Source organism: Ptychodera flava, chromosome 18 (genome assembly GCF_041260155.1).
Source record: "Ptychodera flava strain L36383 chromosome 18, AS_Pfla_20210202, whole genome shotgun sequence".
NCBI classification, from domain to species: domain Eukaryota; kingdom Metazoa; phylum Hemichordata; class Enteropneusta; family Ptychoderidae; genus Ptychodera; species Ptychodera flava.
Window position 1 is genome coordinate 37,379,193 of NC_091945.1, and position 19,386 is coordinate 37,398,578.

Sequence of the window (19,386 nt, forward strand, 5' to 3'; positions counted from 1 at the left end):
GAAAATTTTCAGTGGGAGGGCAAATTATGAACAGCTAATTAATTACCCTCTTGACTTAAAATTAGTCAGTTCATATTACTTGTCATGCACAATATATCTTGTCGTAGTAAAGACCCCTTTAAAAGTGCATTGTTCGTTGGCTGCACCTGATGTGATTAGGTATACTATGCTTTCGTGCCAATTATGGCAATAAACATTACAAGAAGGGTGACAGTTGATGTCACATTCTCATGTATCAGGAAACAATTGTGCGGCAGGAAGCTTCCCATCTATCTCTCTACACAATCGTGAACGGCGAAGACAGCGATTCAAAATGGCGACCCGACAATGTGGCTACAAGCTTTCTTTGTTTTACTTCATCAAAACATGTACAAAATAGGCCTAGCACATCACTTTTTGTAGGATTCGTTTGCTCTTGAAATGCACGGGAACACAGTCGATTGCATCATTTGCCTCGTGCTCCAAGGAAATGAAAGTTCTGTCAAAGGTCGACGTCAAACACAACTACACTCAGAGTGATAGTTTTCGGCAGAGTGATAGTTTTCGGAAAGGGTAGTGAATTTCGCCCAAAGCCGTTTCATAAATGACGAGCACTATGAATTCTTATTACCATATTGAATTTTCTTTTGTTTATCCTCAAACTGTTAACACAACGGACGTGGTATTTAGGGCGTCAAGTTACAAAATTGTTGACCCTGTGTTGAATGCGTAGTAATCGGACTGCATCGCAGTATTCGGAGGTTGAATTTGGAAAGTGATTTGGGGATAAATGTTGATAATTTGAAACTTGAAAACCGCAATTTTCATTTTCGATGTTAAAAAAACTGAATGTAAATATTTCGTGATAATTAGTTACGTTTAATAGACGACATAACCATATTTCGACGTGTTTGGCGCTGGACATATGGGCTGTCTCTGTATGTTGCTTTCGCCTTCGGCACCTTTTATCGTGTGGTCTGCCTAACTTCGCCAAATTTGTATAGCCCGAAATAGCTTCTACTAAACAAACTATCCAAAACGGGACGGCAGTATTACTTCACTTAATATGAGGTCACTCAACTTGTAAAACACTATCATTACGGAGCGAAGTGAGTCGGACGAACAGCATGTGATTGAATGTCCGAAAACTGAGGTCATCTGAAAACTGTCACACATAGTGTACTGTACTGCAGCTACAACATGCAATGCATTGAATCGAAACACTCAGGCGCGGGATTGATCCACTTTTTATAAAATAAATTCAACCGTGAAAAGTTCAAACTGAGACTGATACTGTTTATTTCATACAAAGAAATGAAACGTAGCCTCATCGTACTTTCAAATCTGTCCCGAGCTACTCGCGCTTTGTTCTTCAGAGTCAGAATCTGACTCTGATTTGGAACCACTCGTCCCGGATGCCTGGAGTTGCCTATGCGCCTTCAAGCTAATTCCCCTCAAAATCACTTTCTGAATTCTGGTCAACACTGTCCTCGCTGGAAGCAACTTGGTAAGTCCCTGCAGCTGGACCGCCGGTGTGGCTTCCTTGCCAGTGTTTACTGGGCGTCTGTGAGCACTGTTTATATAGCTGACATTGTTTGTAGTCTAATTTATGCAAGGACCGCTAAGTACACTTTCGTGACAATAGCGTGGTCAAAATGACGTCAACTGTACATGTTGGTCAATATGCAAATACCGCTGCCTGGCTCGGTGTGAAGAGGCCCCCTGATCACCAGGCATGAAAAAGGAGTCAAATTTCGCCCTTCGCGCACATCTTTCCGAATTGACACTATATGCAATCCATAGACAGGTCCCCTGGCTGGGTTTTTGAAGGGAAAAAATAAAAACTTTGGAAATCATGTCATAGGCCCTTTAAACAGTCGAATATTCAATGCTTCATGTGACAAAATATTTTAGATTTTTTACTTACTGGTACATTAAAATATGGAGAAACAGAAAGGTGAAGAAATTGAATTTTGGTCTGGTTTGTAACATGCTATGGCATGAGCAGAAAAAGAACATCTGGTCACGGTCCCTCCACAAAGGTTTGTGGAGGGACCGTGATCTGGTTAATTATATATTGATGCTAGTTTCATGGCAGCTGTCACATGTTGGATCAACAGACCTAAGCAGAGCCAGGATCCATATGTGATAAGCTACCATGTAACTTTTATTCTGTACGCTACATATAGCTCTTCCTGCTTGTGCATCCAGCTGTCAATCAGAGCACAAGGTAAACATGTGACCTAAACAGTCTGCCATGTTTAGGTTAATGAGTAACCAATTATTGCAATGAAACCATACAGAAGTACATTATTGACTCCCTAGGCTGGGGTACTACAGAAAGGTTAGCACTAGTACATGTTAGTCTCGTTTACATGCTGACTTGCTAAATTAATAATAAACATTATCTTAAAAGTGCCGCATCATGACTACGTGGCAAGTAAGTGGGTGGATATGGCGTCAGCAGCAGAAACTTCTGTTCTGGAGCAAATTATGAAGATTTCCTGTAATGCAGTATTTGTCTAGAACAGTTTAAGACACCAGACGTTAATACTGTGCGTACATACAATCTGTCAACAATCTTTAATCACACTTGTTGAAAAGAAGGATCCTTAACCTGTCCAACGTGTTCTCCAAAATGAACAGACAACTGACACGGAATGCTGATGTCAGCATTGAAAAGTGTACGATTGACATAGAGCCCATTGAAAAAAGTAATATTGTCAAGGTAGTGATCACAACCAGAGATGATGACGGTAATTGTGTCATCTCTAGACAAGAGGTCAAGGCCATGTTGTTGGAACCAAAAGGATCAAAGGAAGCCATGGATGTCTCCAATCAAAGTGATGGTACTTATCTGACACATGTATACAGGAAAGAGCTCGGTAATTATCAGGTGAATGTGACAATAAGGAATGAAGAACTCCCAACTTCACCCATCATCATTCAACATGTTAAAGGATTGGTGAAAACTATTGGTAAATCGTTTGAAGAAGAATGCATAAGTAGAGACCATTATGGACTTGCATTGAATAAAACTGGAGACATCGTCACATTAGGGACAGATAAATTCCTTCACATTTCAATGGATGGTGTACTCAGAAAGACAATAACTACTGAAAAGGAGCCAATAGCTTGTTCAGATGGAGTATATTTCAGTGCGACAAAGCCCCAACAAGATCCCCTTCAAGGAGATAGTCATGAGCGATTCTATCGATCAATACTGAAATCCAATATGAAAATGGAGAAACTACTGAGATAAACTTGAAATCAGAAACGGAATACTACATAAGAGCTATTGCTGTTAACCCAACAAATGACAATATTTATATAGCACAAGATAACAATAATAGAGATCCTAGGGGCATCAAATATATGATAAGCATGGAGAATATGTAAAGTCAATCTTGTTACCACGAGGTAAAGGTCAGGGTGAGTTATTGTACATTTCATCTTTGACCATATCAAGCACAGGGCAAGTGTTTATTCCAGACAAAAACAAAAAACGGATTCAAGTGTTCACACAAGATGGTGATTTCTTGCATAATTTTGGTTGTCCTGGCAAGCGTGATGGTCAATTAAACTCTCCCTCATGTATTGCAATAGACAAATATAAGCATGTGTATGTTGGTGAAGAGGAGGGACGTGTCCAGAAATTTGAAATGGGTGGGCGTTTCATTAGTCGCATTGATAATGAATTGGATGGTTAGCACATATCAAAGCTTTGGCAGTCACCGATGATGATCCTTGTAAGATTGTTGTACTTGATAATACTGAACGTTCAAATGAGTCGAATATCAAAGTATTGGTGCAACCTGTACATGACCAATAAAAGCACTTCACAGCTGTTAAGGACGACACTGTCTTAAAATAATGATGTTGAAACATAACCAAAGATATCTATGACAATGTGTAATCAAACAATTTTAGAAGCATTGGCAAGTTGTTTTATATTTACTTGAAAAATTAAAATAGGAACATTATTTCTGATACATGCAAGTTTAAAACTATAAATTTTCTTTACCATATCACAGTCAAGACAGACATACCTAATTTTTGTGCATCAAATGAATGCATGCAATTCTCATTTTACAAATACATGCATATTATTAACATTTATATATTACACTGGTTTGTTATCCAGAGATACTTAAAATGGTGTTATTGATAACGTATAGTCAATGGGACTCATAGGTTATAAGCTGTTACCTTTACGTGGGTTTTGAATATCATTATGGTTTGTAATACATTGTATAATTTTCTTAGCGATGAAAGGAAGTAAATTGTTCAGCAAATTTTGATTCTGTCAATTATACTCAGTTTCTGCTATTGAAAAAAGTATTTAATTTTATACAGACAATGTAACAATTTTCCATTAGCATTTTCTTATCAAAGTCCTGTACCAGTTCCTCAACATTTTTATTTTATATCATGTGACTGAATTGACATGGTGTTTTGATCAATTGAGAAATTCTATTTTGTACCTTCTGTCTTACAGATAAAGTATCTTCTTGACTTGTAAGAGTTAAGAAGCAGTGAGAGATGTGAACAATATCTTTTGAAGTTCATGCCTTACAGATTAAACCTCGATGAATGTTGAATGTTGACAGTTTAAAGACGCTTTATGGTAGAAACAGTTAACTAAGTATCACTTTAGACTTTTATCAGTGGAATTTTTTGTGTTTACAACATGTAGGATTTTTTTGTGGGTGCATGCTGGCGAGTTCCATGTGGAAATGACCTTTTATTGTTGTTATGTCATGTGGAGAACTTAATTATGACCATTGTATACAGTGTAAGATAATAGAAGTCTTTCATGCGACATAACACAAGGAATTTGCAGGTGCAGTACATTAATGAAATAAAGTTAATCTTTGCCTTTACACCTGTGTCTTTGCTTACTAATTTTTACGATTGCTGTAGATGTGCATGCATGCTTCACAGGAAACAAATCAACTATCATTATTTCATATTCTTCTTGCCACATCACTGTAGAAATTCATCCAATCTGTAGCCTATCAATATTTCATATTTCTTGCCAAATCACTTCAAATTCATCAAAGTCATGGCCTGGAATAATTTCATGGAGCATTACAATTAACAAGTCATTCTCAATTGCCACATCACTTCAAAATTGGTCAAAACTGGCCTGGCAACTTCTCATGAAGATGACTAAATTATCACCATTTGTAGATTATTCTAATTGCCACACCTCTTACTCTTTCCTTCAATATATGTGTAACCCATAAGCTGTTTAACGTTCTTGAGAAACTAAACTATCACTAGATCATGGGCCAGTATAGGTGAAACCTCCCCCCCCCCCCCCGGGGAATTTTGCAGACAATGTTTTTCTGAAAGCCTATCATGTAAGAAGTAAAATTCTGTTTGTTTGCCATCTGGGCAGTGGGGCGTTTAGAAGTTATACGCTTTTAAAGTTAGGTGGGTAGGTACACAAGAAAACCCGCAAAATGCGATATCTAACAAGGATAGGGGTAGGGTTGCCCTGCCAAATGCTCTTTGCATGCACTTGTACCGCAGGCAACTATGGTGTATGTGGTATCAATCGAAAGCTTATGAAACGGTCTATCATATTATTACTAATTTACATACATATTGCCGGATATTACGTAACAATGACGTCATTTCAAAAATACCCCCAGAAAATTGTATTTTAAACGCGGTACATGTTTATTGGTTATATCCACACCTTAAAGGTATACAGTCATCTATTCAAAACTGTTCTAAAGCTACTATACATACTTGCCATTCAGCCAATCAGTGATTTTTACTGGGTGGCCAAGAAAAACGATTGCGCCCTCTAATGTTCTTTTTAACTGTGTGCGCCCGTACGAAAGGAATATGAAAATTTTAGGTGACTGTATACCTTTGAGGGTCAACCTTGTCAAGTTCAATGCAAGTAATAATGTAAACTGTGATAAACTCATTGTAATGAGATTTATGTCATGATGACACAATTCCAATAAAAACTTTATAAATGATATTTGAGATGTAGACATACGGTATTAAACACATGCTCATTCGACGTTGTAGGTGAAGTATGCTGATGCTCCATGATTTTCAACTTTCAAAACAACAGTAAAAAGAAAGGGATAGAATAATTGAACAGTGGACATGTACATGGGTCATATGTCCTGACAAGTTCAAACATCACCTTCATCATCACTGTCCTCATAATTATATCAACCATGTGTCTGGTATTTCTACATCATCCTCATCTTCATTTCCGTTAGTGCTCATGGAATCTTGCAAGTCTTCAGATTCACACGATGGAATGGACTGACTTAATATATCTACTAATGCTTGGGGTAGAATATCACCTTTTGTCCATTCATATGTCAATATGCCACTCTCATCCTGTCCCTATCCGTGTTCTGAAGGACTCGGAATATCGGGATAGTGAACATGGGAATGGTTCCATATCAGTGCTTGATAATTTACCCTATATATGTGCATCTGTAGAGAACTCTTGCATGGTGGCAAGAGACTAAGATCGATGCCATCAAAACTTGTTAATAGGTTTCCTGACTTTGCCTGATACTTTTGTGTGAACATATCGTAACGAAGCTTGTCAACATCAACGTACGCTCTCTTGTCATACATATAGCAAACAAACTTTTCTAACTCTTTGATGGTTTTCTCACACACATCTCTTTGTCTTCCAAGGTTTGCAAATGTACTCAAAAATTCAGGATATTTCTCTACTATTTTCAGTGGTCCTACTTTACCACGTCGAACAAAGGCACTCGTTGTGTCGCAACCTGTAAATGAATGTAGAGCGGGAAGTATGGAACATAACTCTGACTTCTTAGCGGAAATGATGTCTTTACATTGAGCATCCGTCTCTTATTTCCAGTTCCTGTATCAAAGAGCACATTTTGCTCTATATTCTGCGTAAACTTAACAAGTAACACCAATACATCAGTATCAGGGGACCTGACAACAATGTATGTTGATGTTGAAGATGTCGATGCAATGTGGTTGCAATGGAGGATAATGCGTGTGTCAGCTTCCTCTTGTGATGAATCAGATCGGATTCAGGTCTAACCTGCACAGTTTCTCCATTATCAGTGCTCATGTGATAACACTTTTCACCACAAACAAAATACAAGTGTCGTCCTTGGAGTTTCGGGCATACTTTGCTTGTTGCCATTCTTTTAACAGCAGTTCCACAAGCTGTGTCTTATTCTTTTCATTAGACATAAACGATTTCCAATCTCTCGGGGCTTTAGTTTTTGGCCCTGTGATCAGGAAAGTCGACGACGTACCACGACGTCGCCTCTCAGATGTTTTATTGATGCTGGATGGTATGAATCAGTCACAAAATCAACTCTTTGGGATTTTGGCAAAATCTGAAATGCCATCTCTGCCACATCTTCAAACGTTTCTGGAACACATGTAATTGCTTGTAACATTGCATTTCCATCGACGACATAAGCTGTGTCTTGGTATTGGGGCTTTTCTGTCGGTTTGACTGTAGCTTCTAAATTATGGAGAAGCTTTGCTTTGTCAGTCTTTACTGGACATCCGTCAGCCGTGGCTAGAGACCATGGCACTGGCCCTAGTGGAAATGACAATGTCATGTGAAGATCTATATTGTGTTGGGTCGATAGTAAAACCAATTGACCAAAGATATTTCTTTCAGCTTTAAACTGAACAAGTTTGTTTTGTGAGCTCTTTATCTTTTAGTTGCCCCAATAGCAGCAAATGTTTTCAGTTTCATGCATTTTAGGGGTTCATGAAAACTGGTTCTTTTATCAACAAGCCTTTCTTTAACAAACGTATCCCTTGCTTCTCTCCCAAGACTACATGCTTGCAATAGATCATGGGTTACATCTGGCGGAGCTGGAACACCAGATGATAGACAATACAACTCATCCCTATTTTCTACTGCAAATGGATTCATAAAATTCTAAAAGCTGCAACCATTCTCTGCACATCGACCTCACTGCTCTTTATTTGAGTGGGTCTCAGTTGCTTGTGTACTGAATCGTCAGTACATATCATATCAGCCATGATCAAAGTTGCTTCAACATACTTGGCTCTTGAGTGGCGGGTGGCACACCACCCCTGGTATGCAGCATAGTTTCTACTCAAACCAAAGATCCCTCCACGTGATTTGGCCTGTCGATTGACAGTCTGTTCAATCGTGATATCTACCGCATTTCTGGATATAAGGAACACTAGATCGCGAGACACTGAATCCATTTCTCCTGAGAAGATCTTCAGCGCCTGGATGTGTCTGTGGCAGATTCATTAGAGTAATCAAATATACAGGAATGTATCGTGAATAATTGTGGTGATCATATGCAAAGAAAAGTGCACATAGTTCGTGCAAAGTATGAATGTGCAAGTCAAGATTGTTTTCCTTTGTTGCCCTGATGCATGAGATGATTAGCCACACTATGTCAATATAGCTCATCCAGAATTCTGCTGTCTTTCCCAAGGTACCGCACCTAACATCATCTTTAAACCTGCAATACTGATCATAAAGCTGTTGGAAATTTTCACTAGCCATCACTTTCTGCATATTCTCAGAATTTAGTAATTGGGAAAGTTGATGAAGGGCTGCCTTATCTTCTGCGTTGAGCCCTCTAATTCCCTCTACTGATACTTCGTTCATACAGGCAAAAATTGAAACGTTTCAGCGACTTTGTTTGTGATTTGTAAACACAGGGGATTAATAGTTTGGGTCCGCTCGTGTCCATACTCACAAAATTAAGCCATTGTTTTGATATTTAAGACGTCTTAATGCGCCCTCTCGAGTTCAAAAGGTGTGTATGGCCAAGCATACTGCATAACAAGATGGCTGAAACGAACGACGTCGTACTGGCTGTAAAGAATGTGAAAGACGCTCCCCACCGAACTATCCAAAATGTTTTTGTGTCGAGTTTGTGTTTTATTCGTTTCTAAATTGTGTTCCTACATTCTTATCCGATTGTTTGTGTTAATAAAAATGTTTGTTTCGCCTCGCCATAAGCTTTCCTCTTACAAAGTTTACAAAACATTACCGTCCACACTAATCCAAACTTCCCTACAAATATCCGAGGCGAAACAAACATTTTTATTAACACAAACAATCGGATAAGAATGTAGGAACACATTTTAAAACGAATCAAACACAAACTTAATGACTCAATCGAATATTTTTGTTCCCAATTAATAAATCATATAGACAATCTCAATTCTCGGTTTATGGCAATTTTTGTCGACTGATAAAAGTCTTTTCATCTTCAACATTCCATTCTAATTTCACCTACGGTATATAATATCCTAACCTCCTGTGACTTTCCTTCTAAACGTTGATTTGCCTTGTGCACCAAAGAGATGCTGTATTTTATGCCAAACGATGAAAAAATATGTGAAGAAATAACCATGTATCAGTCAGTACGGCAGGCGAAACCCGGACGGCCATACCGATTGGAGACAGAGCAGAGTAGATCGAAACGCAAACGGGGTGTTATTATAGGAAAGGCGGTGACTTATTTTACAGCTGAATAAAATGCTGTCTCTGGTTGTGTAAGTCTGTTGATCGAAATATATATTTTGTTCCCAGTTGATTAATCATGGGGGATGGCAGTCTCGATCTCCCCTTTATGGTTCGATATTTACTGACTCGTTCCCGCTCTCATTTTTGTCAATCAATGAAAGCATTTTCGTCTTCCATATTCAATATTACTTTGACCGATGTTACATCCTGACCTATACTGTCATTAGTTTTGACCAACGTACAAAGATATTGCCCATGCGTCCGGCTGATGAGATGTTTTGCAAAACGGTGAAGAAATGGGGGCCCGGGAGACATCGATGTCAGTCTTTCCGGACTGTTTACATGTAGCTAATAGGGGATATCAAAGGAGATGAATCAGTTAGTTGAATAAAACATAACTTTTCGGACTTATTTTATGTCAATTTTGTCAATGTCGGACTTTTGATTCAAGAGAAACAAGAATCACCTACAGAGATGTCTGTATTAAACACGACGAACAATTGGGAATAGTTTGTTATGCTACTGTCGGTCTCAGTCGTGGTGTCTCTCCCATAAAATTTCGAAGCTGTAGGTCTACACTTGTCGTTTCGATTCACAGGTAGCAGTACACCGATGACCAGATATTGTACTGTTTCTGAAAACTAGTCTAAGCAATTTTACGACACTGCACTATTTGCCATCGTGTCTCCCCGTGAACGTCCTTGAATCTATGGACGTGACCATTGTTTACTGCGCCCATTAGAGTGTAAACCCCTGTTCGTTACCAGCAGAATACTTTTTAAAGTTCTGTACATCAGTGTACACTGTGTGTATAAGCCCTAAACCTAGTTTAATTCAATTATGGAAAGGTATTAAAGAATAAAGGGTCGTTACAGTTGCTAAAATTGCGAGAAAAACGGCACTTTTTACTCAAATAGTCCTATTCACAAGCTCTATTGTTTTAAATCACGTCCATGGTGTGCTGTTGATTTTCATTCTTTCGTGAATTTCATTCGCTTGAAGCAATTATCCTTTCATTTGACTGCTCTGTGGGACTCTTCTGAATATGTGTTTTGGATAAAAAGAACTCTACAGTGAAAGACATAAACTTCGACGGTGATAGGTATACAATATCGGTTCTCGACGGTGATAGGTATACAATATCGGTTCGATGTGTGAAGATATACAGATTACAAGTTATTTTAGAAGTTCTCAAAACCAGTAAAAATAATTCTGCGCGCCACTTATTGATAATTTCTTCTTGTGAACGTCCTTGAATCCGTGACCGCGACCATTGTTTTCGAAGTGTTCGACGGTGGATGATCGGTAGATTAATGAAGATATATGTTACTGAACTATCGTGTGATTGTTTAATAGCATGGTTAGGTAATAGACGGTGTAGTCTGTAGAGGCGATACGGCGAAATTCCACGGCCCAAGGGAGCGTACATCGCATGGTTTCTTACAACGAACCATAGACAGAGCCGTCGGTTTCCATAGCTACTACGTGAAATCCGGCCTCACCGATGTCCCGGGCCGATGTCCCTGTCCTGATTCGGAGAACAACTTTCAAGCTGCGTGTTGAGGTTCAGATGTCCGATTTTTTCATATTCAAAAGGCTTATTGATTTACAGAGAACGCCCGTCTTGTTTTTAGCTTTAACTTAGCGCAAGATGGCAATTGAAAATTCAAAGCCAAATAGCCAGTGGGAAAAAATAGACGACTCGCTCTCACCAGCGGTCGAGGTCGCAATGAAAAAAAAATCGAAGTCTCTGAAATCGGTATCATTGCTCCGCATGTTTATTGTTGGTGTACGGCCAGTTTAAAGTCACAGACTTTCTTCAAGGTAAAGTTCATATAATTGCCATACCGCGAAGTTCCCTGTGCATTTCAATATGTCTATTTGGAAGCAAAAGCGCCACGGACATTCGATCGATGGTGATGAACTTTCTCCAGGGCGTGACATGTCACCAGTTACGAACTTTACCGGTTTTCGATACGAAATATGCAATATATTATCAGCGTTGTTCACGTTGTGTTTTGAGTTTGATATGGAATATAACAGAAAACACTAACAATTAGAGTGACGATAGAGACCATGCCCGATACGGAAAAATTGACATCAACTACTTGCAATGAGCAGTGACCTGAAACTTCAGACTGATATATAAATGTCGACAATATAAAACATTGAAATGCCGGAGAGAGAGAGGGAGAGAGAGGTTTACGCGGTCGCGAACTGATTATACTCTTTCGGATATGACTTCGGTGTAGACGATACACAGACATCGAAAATGTATACCTACTTTCCATAAATTCGACTAATCTTATAATAAAGAGTGGAACAAATCCAAAAGTGTTGGTGGAAGTAAATCTTCAGATGTTGGTTTTCTAAAGTTAGATAATACTTACAGAAATATGGTCGTCATAGTCTTCTTTTAAAAACTATTATCTTCAACACCACGTTTCTTATGATCGGTGATGTCATTTTTTATTATTTTTACAAACTTTCAATGCATCAAACGCTATAAGACTATCTCATCTGCCTGTCAAGGAGTTACAATATATTTCCAAGGGCTGGCACACGATGTCAACTTACGTGTCGTCCGTCGAGCGGCCGGTGGCAGTCTCACAGATTGTTCCGTTTGTAATCGCGGCCACTTTGATTTTGATGTGACACCAACGTGCGTTTGAGGTTTTTTTGTTACGAAATTTGTCGACCTCACAAAATTTCACAGTCCATGCTTTGAAGCAGTCTCAACATGGCAAAAATGTCTCGCTTAAATTTCATCCTCGTCGTTCCAAATTAAATTCGACCACTAAATTATTTCGGCAGTTTTAATTTCCTATTAATTCGACGTTTTTCAAATCGTAATGAATTTTTTCTGGTCGAATTGATAGGTTTTTGGTAGCAAGCTTATCTCTTCGTCGGACCAGTATACCGCGAGATGTAGTACTGTGTTCGGCAGCCATGGCGAAAGTGAATATTGTATATTGGTTGTTGTTTGTTTTATGTTACAAATACCTGTCGAGTGAGGGCGTTTGAAACGCTTCTGAAGCGGCTCAGTCTGTCCACACAGCGATTTGCGGATAGAGTTAATCCCTACAACGGCTCTGGTCGGGCCGACTAAACCGTCTCAAATCTGAAACGCTTCAGAACCATTTCGGAGTGTCCACACATAACTTTCTGTGTCAGTATTGGCCCAGAACCGTTTCAGAGACGTTTCAATGGCCTGTGTATGAACGGCATATTTGTCCAAAAATACTCCAATAGAAGCCTTTCAAATGCTTCTAAAGCAATCTTGTGAACACGTAACGCACGATTGTAATGTTTTCCAGACATAACTCTCTGGATAGAACCACTGGCACACACACCTGCCTCGATCAGAATATCCTCAAGACCACTACCTTTCATGCGCTTACCAAGAGCGGAAAACACTGAACATATGGTATGAAATACCCCCATTCGGACAATTACATTACTGAATTTTGGGTTTTGCCACACAATATGGTATGCTTTTTTTGCCACAGCCAAATCAAATGTCACAATAGTAAACTCCTGTCCAACACTTTCAGTTGCTTTCTGGGACACTTCGATAACATGCTGTACTGTAGCATTTTCAGTGATGGGAAATTTAACAGGAGCCATATACTCAACCTTAGAGTGTGTATTCTGTGTTTCTGGCATAGTTTCGTTAGTTGTCACAGATAGCCATCCAGCCCACGAAGGAACAGTGGGTGTTTCATTGAAAGGAGACTTCCTACAATATATCCAAATGAAATTAGACAAGCCATTCTAACTAAATTTTCCGGTCTTGTCGGGACAATTGTGGTAACACTTAAGCAAGGTCTGATTTTTCTTTCATAAAACAAGGTGGAAGCCCCTCTGGTACTTGAACACGCATAGACCTTTCACGAGATCGACTTGTATTTGATTGAGGAAGGTTTGTTCCAGTGTGCCATCAACTTCCTGGATGGCAATACCATGGGCAGTGTGAGTAGTACCAGAGCCTGACGGGGTTTCTTCGTTTAAGTCAAAGTTGTCCCAGCAGAAATGCAAAACTGCATTATTGTTTGTGGAAATGCCGGAAGGTAGAAATGAATAGTTAGCTGTGACGCTGTTGCTCATTGCAGTTTCCAGTTCTAGAGTGTGTGAATAAGACTGACAATGTCCAAAACGGTTTAGCATTGTAATTATCTCAGCACTACCAGTGAGATGACGGATAGTCATGGCAAGTAGGATGTGTTTTGGCATTTCCCATTGGCCATTGGTCACAGCATAGCAAATATCTTGAGAACAAGAACCAACAAATCTCTCCGCCTTTGCAGACAGGGATTCCCGTGGCTTCCCAGAAACAACATGAGAGAGAAAATCACAAAGCAAGACCGGTGGTTTTCTTTCCTGTGATAATAACCAAGGAATGGTCGGTGGCCAAGGCATGTCTTCTGATGCCTTATACGCACTTATTATTTGGCGTCTCAATATCATGGCCACCTCTTCTATTCTTCGTTCCACAGATGATGCAAGTTCAAATGCTATTTCTACTGCTTGGCCAGTAGCAACACTAACTGAGTATACTAATTCGGCACGATATGACGGTTGCCAAATGCTATTTTGTTTCCAAAGTGTCTTTTTATTTTGTCCTTGAGTTTATCAGTTTTGTAGTTTTCATTATACAGTTTTGGACTATTCTGCAACATAAACAGTAAGTATCTTTCCCGCAACATGGTCATCCGCTCAACTTTCTGAAGAAATATTATATTTTCTTCAATATAGCTGCAAATATACGCAAATGCATTTTTATGTGCCTCAAACATGTCAGCAGACTCATCTTTTCTACCGGTAGCCTGATATTTGCTAATCTCCCTAGTGTAGTTTCGTCGGCAATGGTTGTGATAATGTGCTTCACGGGCAATTAAATCTATGCCCCGAATTCGACACAGTAAATTTTCATCACCCTTTGTTCTGCAGCTGCCTTGATGGACTCTTCTGCAGTTTTTGTGACACATTTAACAAGTAAATGTCGTGTACCTTTCACCTTTATGAATTTATTATTGCAGAACAAACACCTATCACATGGTAAGAGTAGAGATTTTGAATTTGGTTTGATTTGAGCTCGCCGCCTTCTCTTTGAACTGCTTGCTTCGTCCTCTATGTCACCTGTACATTTTCTCTTCAACCGTTTTATGTTTGTAAAGTTCTGGTAACACCAACGGTGGCTACCATGAATCGTGGTGTTGAACTGTTTGGGTATATTCTGGATGATTTCATCCAGTCGCACAGCAGATCAGCACTGCTTTGTCTCAGTTTGGAAATTTCTTGTATCTTTGAAAAACTTTTGTTATACAGGGGATTCACCTTGGTGTCTGTCGTGTTTCTATCAAAATGAATTATACAAATCTTCCGTACTGGTAAAGATTTTGATCGCGATCTTTTTCTTTTCCCCTTTGCTGTCATATGAAGGGGTGTTTCCTTTCGAGACATGTTTGTCCGTGCTGGTATGTGAAAAATGTGAAAAAATTAATGACTTTTAGCCAACTAACGATTAACACATAAAGATATGAAAGAAGAGTTAAAATCTTGGATAAAGACAACAGCTCACTGCAAAAATATTCATATATGGTAAATAAACGTGCTTAGAGCTGAAACAACGATATGAGCTCAAGCACTATCGTTATTAAAAACGGAACAAGTTTTTGTTCACTCAAACTGGATAATACTAGATAGCTGATGAAAATTATGAAAGCTCTAGTGCATGTATAGAATCTTAAAGCAGGTCTATCACCTTATATCAAAAAGCTCTCTGGTAGTATTAAAAGCTGTCAGAGTCTCACTGGATAAAATGTGCAACACCCTTGTGCCTTAGGGTTCTTTATTTTACGTGCTACTGTGAATACAATCTGATATTTATGTAGAATTCAGGTTCATATGTCAAAGTTGAAGCTGCATCAATCAAAATATGATACGGGTGATCAGGAGAAAACAATATCACGCTTCAATGCTCAGTATATTTCATAAACATGTTCAGAAATTAACCCAGTTAAGAAGTTAAACGTAGCGGCCAAACTTTTGATGAAATGTAAAAATATACTAAGTTATATACCTTGGCTAAAATAATTTACAAATTAAAAGGATAGTAATGGTAAATCAAGATGCAACTTTTCCTATACTGGAAAGTTATGTATTGGTGTTACTGTAACCCAAACTAAAGTGTTTTATCAGAAAATTAATTGAATGACTTGCCTACCACAATCAACACTTACTGTGACAACGAATTATAAAATCCTACAGCTGAAAACTTACTTAAACCGAAACTTAAACGCAGCTGCATAAACGCAGTGTAAAAGTGATCAAAACGCCTGCCTGATATCAATGATTTTGGAATTTAAATTATTGGTTTGAGATATTTGTCACAAATGACATCAGCTGGATGTATCAACTCATGCAGTGTACATTATCACTTGTATTGAACTTGACAAAATTCACCCTTAAGGTGTGTGGTAAAAACATACTCTCTATACCGACGTCTAAAATACAATTTTCCTGGCGGTATTTTTGAAATGACGTCATTGTTACGTAATATCCGGCGATATGTATGTAAATTAGTAATAATATGATAGACCGTTTCATAAGCTTTCGATTGATAACACATACACCATAGTTGCCTGCGGTACAAGTACATGCAAAAAGCATTTGGCAGGGCAACCCTACCCCTATCCTTGTTAGATATCGCATTTTGCGGGTTTTCTTGTGTACCTACCCACCTAACTTTAAAAGCCTATAACTTCTAAACGCCCCACTGCCCAGATGGCGAACAAACAGAATTTTACTTCTTACATGATAGGCTTTCAGAAAAACATTGTCTGCAAAATTCCCCAGAGGGGGGGGAGGTTTCACCTATACTGGCCCATGGTCTACACTGTCTGTAAGCTATTTTGTCACCAAATGGCTCCTAAATTCATCACACCAATGAGGGTGTAACTCTAATTTCCATTAGGACAACTAAGCTATCACTTTTTATCCCACATTGATCACTTTCCCTTCAAAGCTTGTCAAAACCCTGTGATTCACTGGGATGACAAATCTTTTATGACAACATTTCAATCAGTAGAGTTCTTGGTCCCTAGTGTGATGGTTGCTGGTAGCTGCATAGGACTTACAGTTACAGTATTAAAGTTCTTGTGGTACTGACCACTTTACTAATTGCAATTGTGTAGTGCAATCTATGTCTGTGTGGCTGTCACAGTCATCAGTATTCAGTTGAGCTGTACCAGTATGTTAGATGACATGCAAGGCACTGGTGTGATGCTGTTATTTGTCTGGCTGTCCAGTGAAAAGAGACTAGACTGGTACAGCTGGGTAGATGTACATCTTCATAAACTAACACACATGCATATTCACATTCAGTCAATCAATCACTGCCTAGTGTAGACAGTCTGTATGGATTTTGAACTACAACCGCTGATATTGAGTAGATTGTCAGTGGTGTGTTGGTGAATAATATGAAATAATCATTCATAATTTGTACATGTGGTCTGCATGATTATATTGACAAAATATTGATCAAAAATTTTATAATTGAAATGGGATCAACAGTATGAGAAATACACAATTTTGTATCACTACATTGCCAGTGAATAAAATGTATTCTTACTGCTATTGCAATGTTCAACAAGCATCCATGTTCGTAGTTGCTCAATGCAGTGATATACTGTAGTACTCCTCTGTTGTTGTTGGTGTATTACTATTTTCTTATTTACACTAGATTTCTGAACAACATCCATAAATTGAAAATTTGGCATTTCATCGGAATGATGCTAAGGGTGATCATGATGAGCATGTCAGTTTTGTGACTGAGCATTAACTGAAATGACAGAATCCTTTAAGATACATTGTTTGTTTTACCATTGCTTGCAGACTTGCAACTTATGACCAATGAACATGTTAAATCTTACATGTCAACCAATAGATGTTGTGCTGTTGATTTTATTTTCTAACGTCTCAGTTTTTGCTAGAGTAAAACCTATACTGGTCCAGTTATTTTACAATCTTGTTACTTCCTCGACACATGGAAGCCAATTGTCTGATTCATGGAAATATGAAGGCACAGTAGAGAAGATTGACAGAGTTATGTAAATCTAAAATCTGACTACATTGTATTTCCCACAAAATAGTTCATTTTAAAATTGTTTCTTGCGACAATCGACAAGATTGTGTGCTTGGCAGGATAGTGTCATCACTCAAATTCATGTCAATGTGTAGCCTGTTTGACAGAAAACTGGGGCTTGATTAGTGTCAGGGAATTTGGGTAGCCCATAGGGTTTGTTTATGATTTTTCACTGTAGTCAATCTCTTGAAGATTCAACTTCACTTTCGGACAATGATAGGGATGAAGTTACAAGCTTTATGGGATAAAAGTGTGCTGAGATGAAATAGTTTTAGGATAAACTGCTATGGAATGAAGTGACATATGGGAAAAAGTGAAAACGAACCAATTACATTATTTTGTATTAGAAAAGTACTCTGTAGATGAACTATTAAAGTGGGTCCAATATTAATAATGAGATTTTTATCTCATGTGAGTGTTAGCCCTCTGTCATTTTACAAATGATAAAAAATATCACAATTATATTATATAGACTTCAAAGTTTCAAAATGGTGTTTAAAACTTTTGTTTGTAATTTATAAGTTATGTGACTATGTATACATAGCTATTGATAATGTTTGGTTACAGTTCTTGCTAACTGTTTGAAATTTAATCAACGTGACAAAATTGTGAACATAATGATCATTTCAAGTGGTATTGATATAATGTTGATGATTATTTCACTGTTCTGGGGCCTATATCCACAACAAGCAGTTGTGATCAGCCTGTTCAAGAAATATAAATTTTACTCAAGTTACTGTCAAGTGACAATGGTGGCATAATTTATTTGAATAAGATTTAACAATTGTCAGATTTTTTATAGTGAAGGCCGTTCAAGACTGTTTCAAATTAATTGAAGTATTTTCTCTAAGGTTATTACATGTAGTTCATACAGTTTTGCCATCAAGAATGCACTTTGTATTTCTGTTTGTTTGTTTGATGTTTGTGATATAATTGTACAAAATGTATTACTTATTGACGTTCATGAAATCAATACATTTCTGCTTTGTTGGTAATGTTTACTCATTTTGTTACCAATCATTATCCATCACATGTTGATGAAAATCACTGTATTGCATACAATGTGACATTAATTTGCATGACTTGGAAGAGTAACTGCATTCTGATTTGTGGAAACTTACCACTAGGTGTATAAAATTCCGATCCAGGATCTGATCGATAGGATTCAAAACGATTCGTCCTCTGCGGTTGATTACTGCCTAGCAACGGAGCTCTTTCACTTGATGATGCAATCTGTCTCTCGTACACTGTTGAAAACAAGAAACATTTTGTTTGTAGTCATGTGAACAGTAAGTGATGGTGAATCCTTTTTTATGAGCTTGAATTTTATGGAAGTGAAAGTTGAGTGAAAGTGAAAGAGAAGTTCAAAACAGTTCTTGTGACTTGCGTATTTTGAAACATCCATATACAACTGTTGGTGATTAGGTCACGTGAAGTTTACGGGGGAAAGTTTTATTACAGTTTCACAAATACTAAATGTGCTCTCAAATAAATTCAGTCAGGAGGTTGTGAACTGTAACCTCCTTGGATATAAAAGAACAAATATGTGCTGGTACGTCACTTTGACACCTGTAACTATACACAACTAAGATGTCTGTCTGTGATTAGCCATCCTTACCATAACTGTGTGTGTATATAGCTGATATGATAGTGATGTAAAACCTTCCAAATATGTCATGTTGAATAGCACTACATCACATGTACTGATAGCAGCACAACAAATGCATTGGACAGTAACCAATACAATGCTGTT

General features: G+C 38.2%; 1 protein-coding gene across 5 annotated transcripts in view; it reads right to left on the bottom strand.

The window, feature by feature from the left end:
- LOC139117538 (stAR-related lipid transfer protein 3-like) overlaps positions 1–19,386 on the bottom strand; it is a 68,746-nt gene that overhangs the window by 32,423 nt on the left and 16,937 nt on the right. For all 5 annotated transcript variants that reach the window (XM_070680748.1, XM_070680747.1, XM_070680745.1 and 2 more), the window contains exon 6: positions 18,755–18,880. In XM_070680748.1, the coding sequence (XP_070536849.1) occupies positions 18,755–18,880 (126 nt within the window). The remainder of the gene's footprint in view (positions 1–18,754; positions 18,881–19,386) is intronic.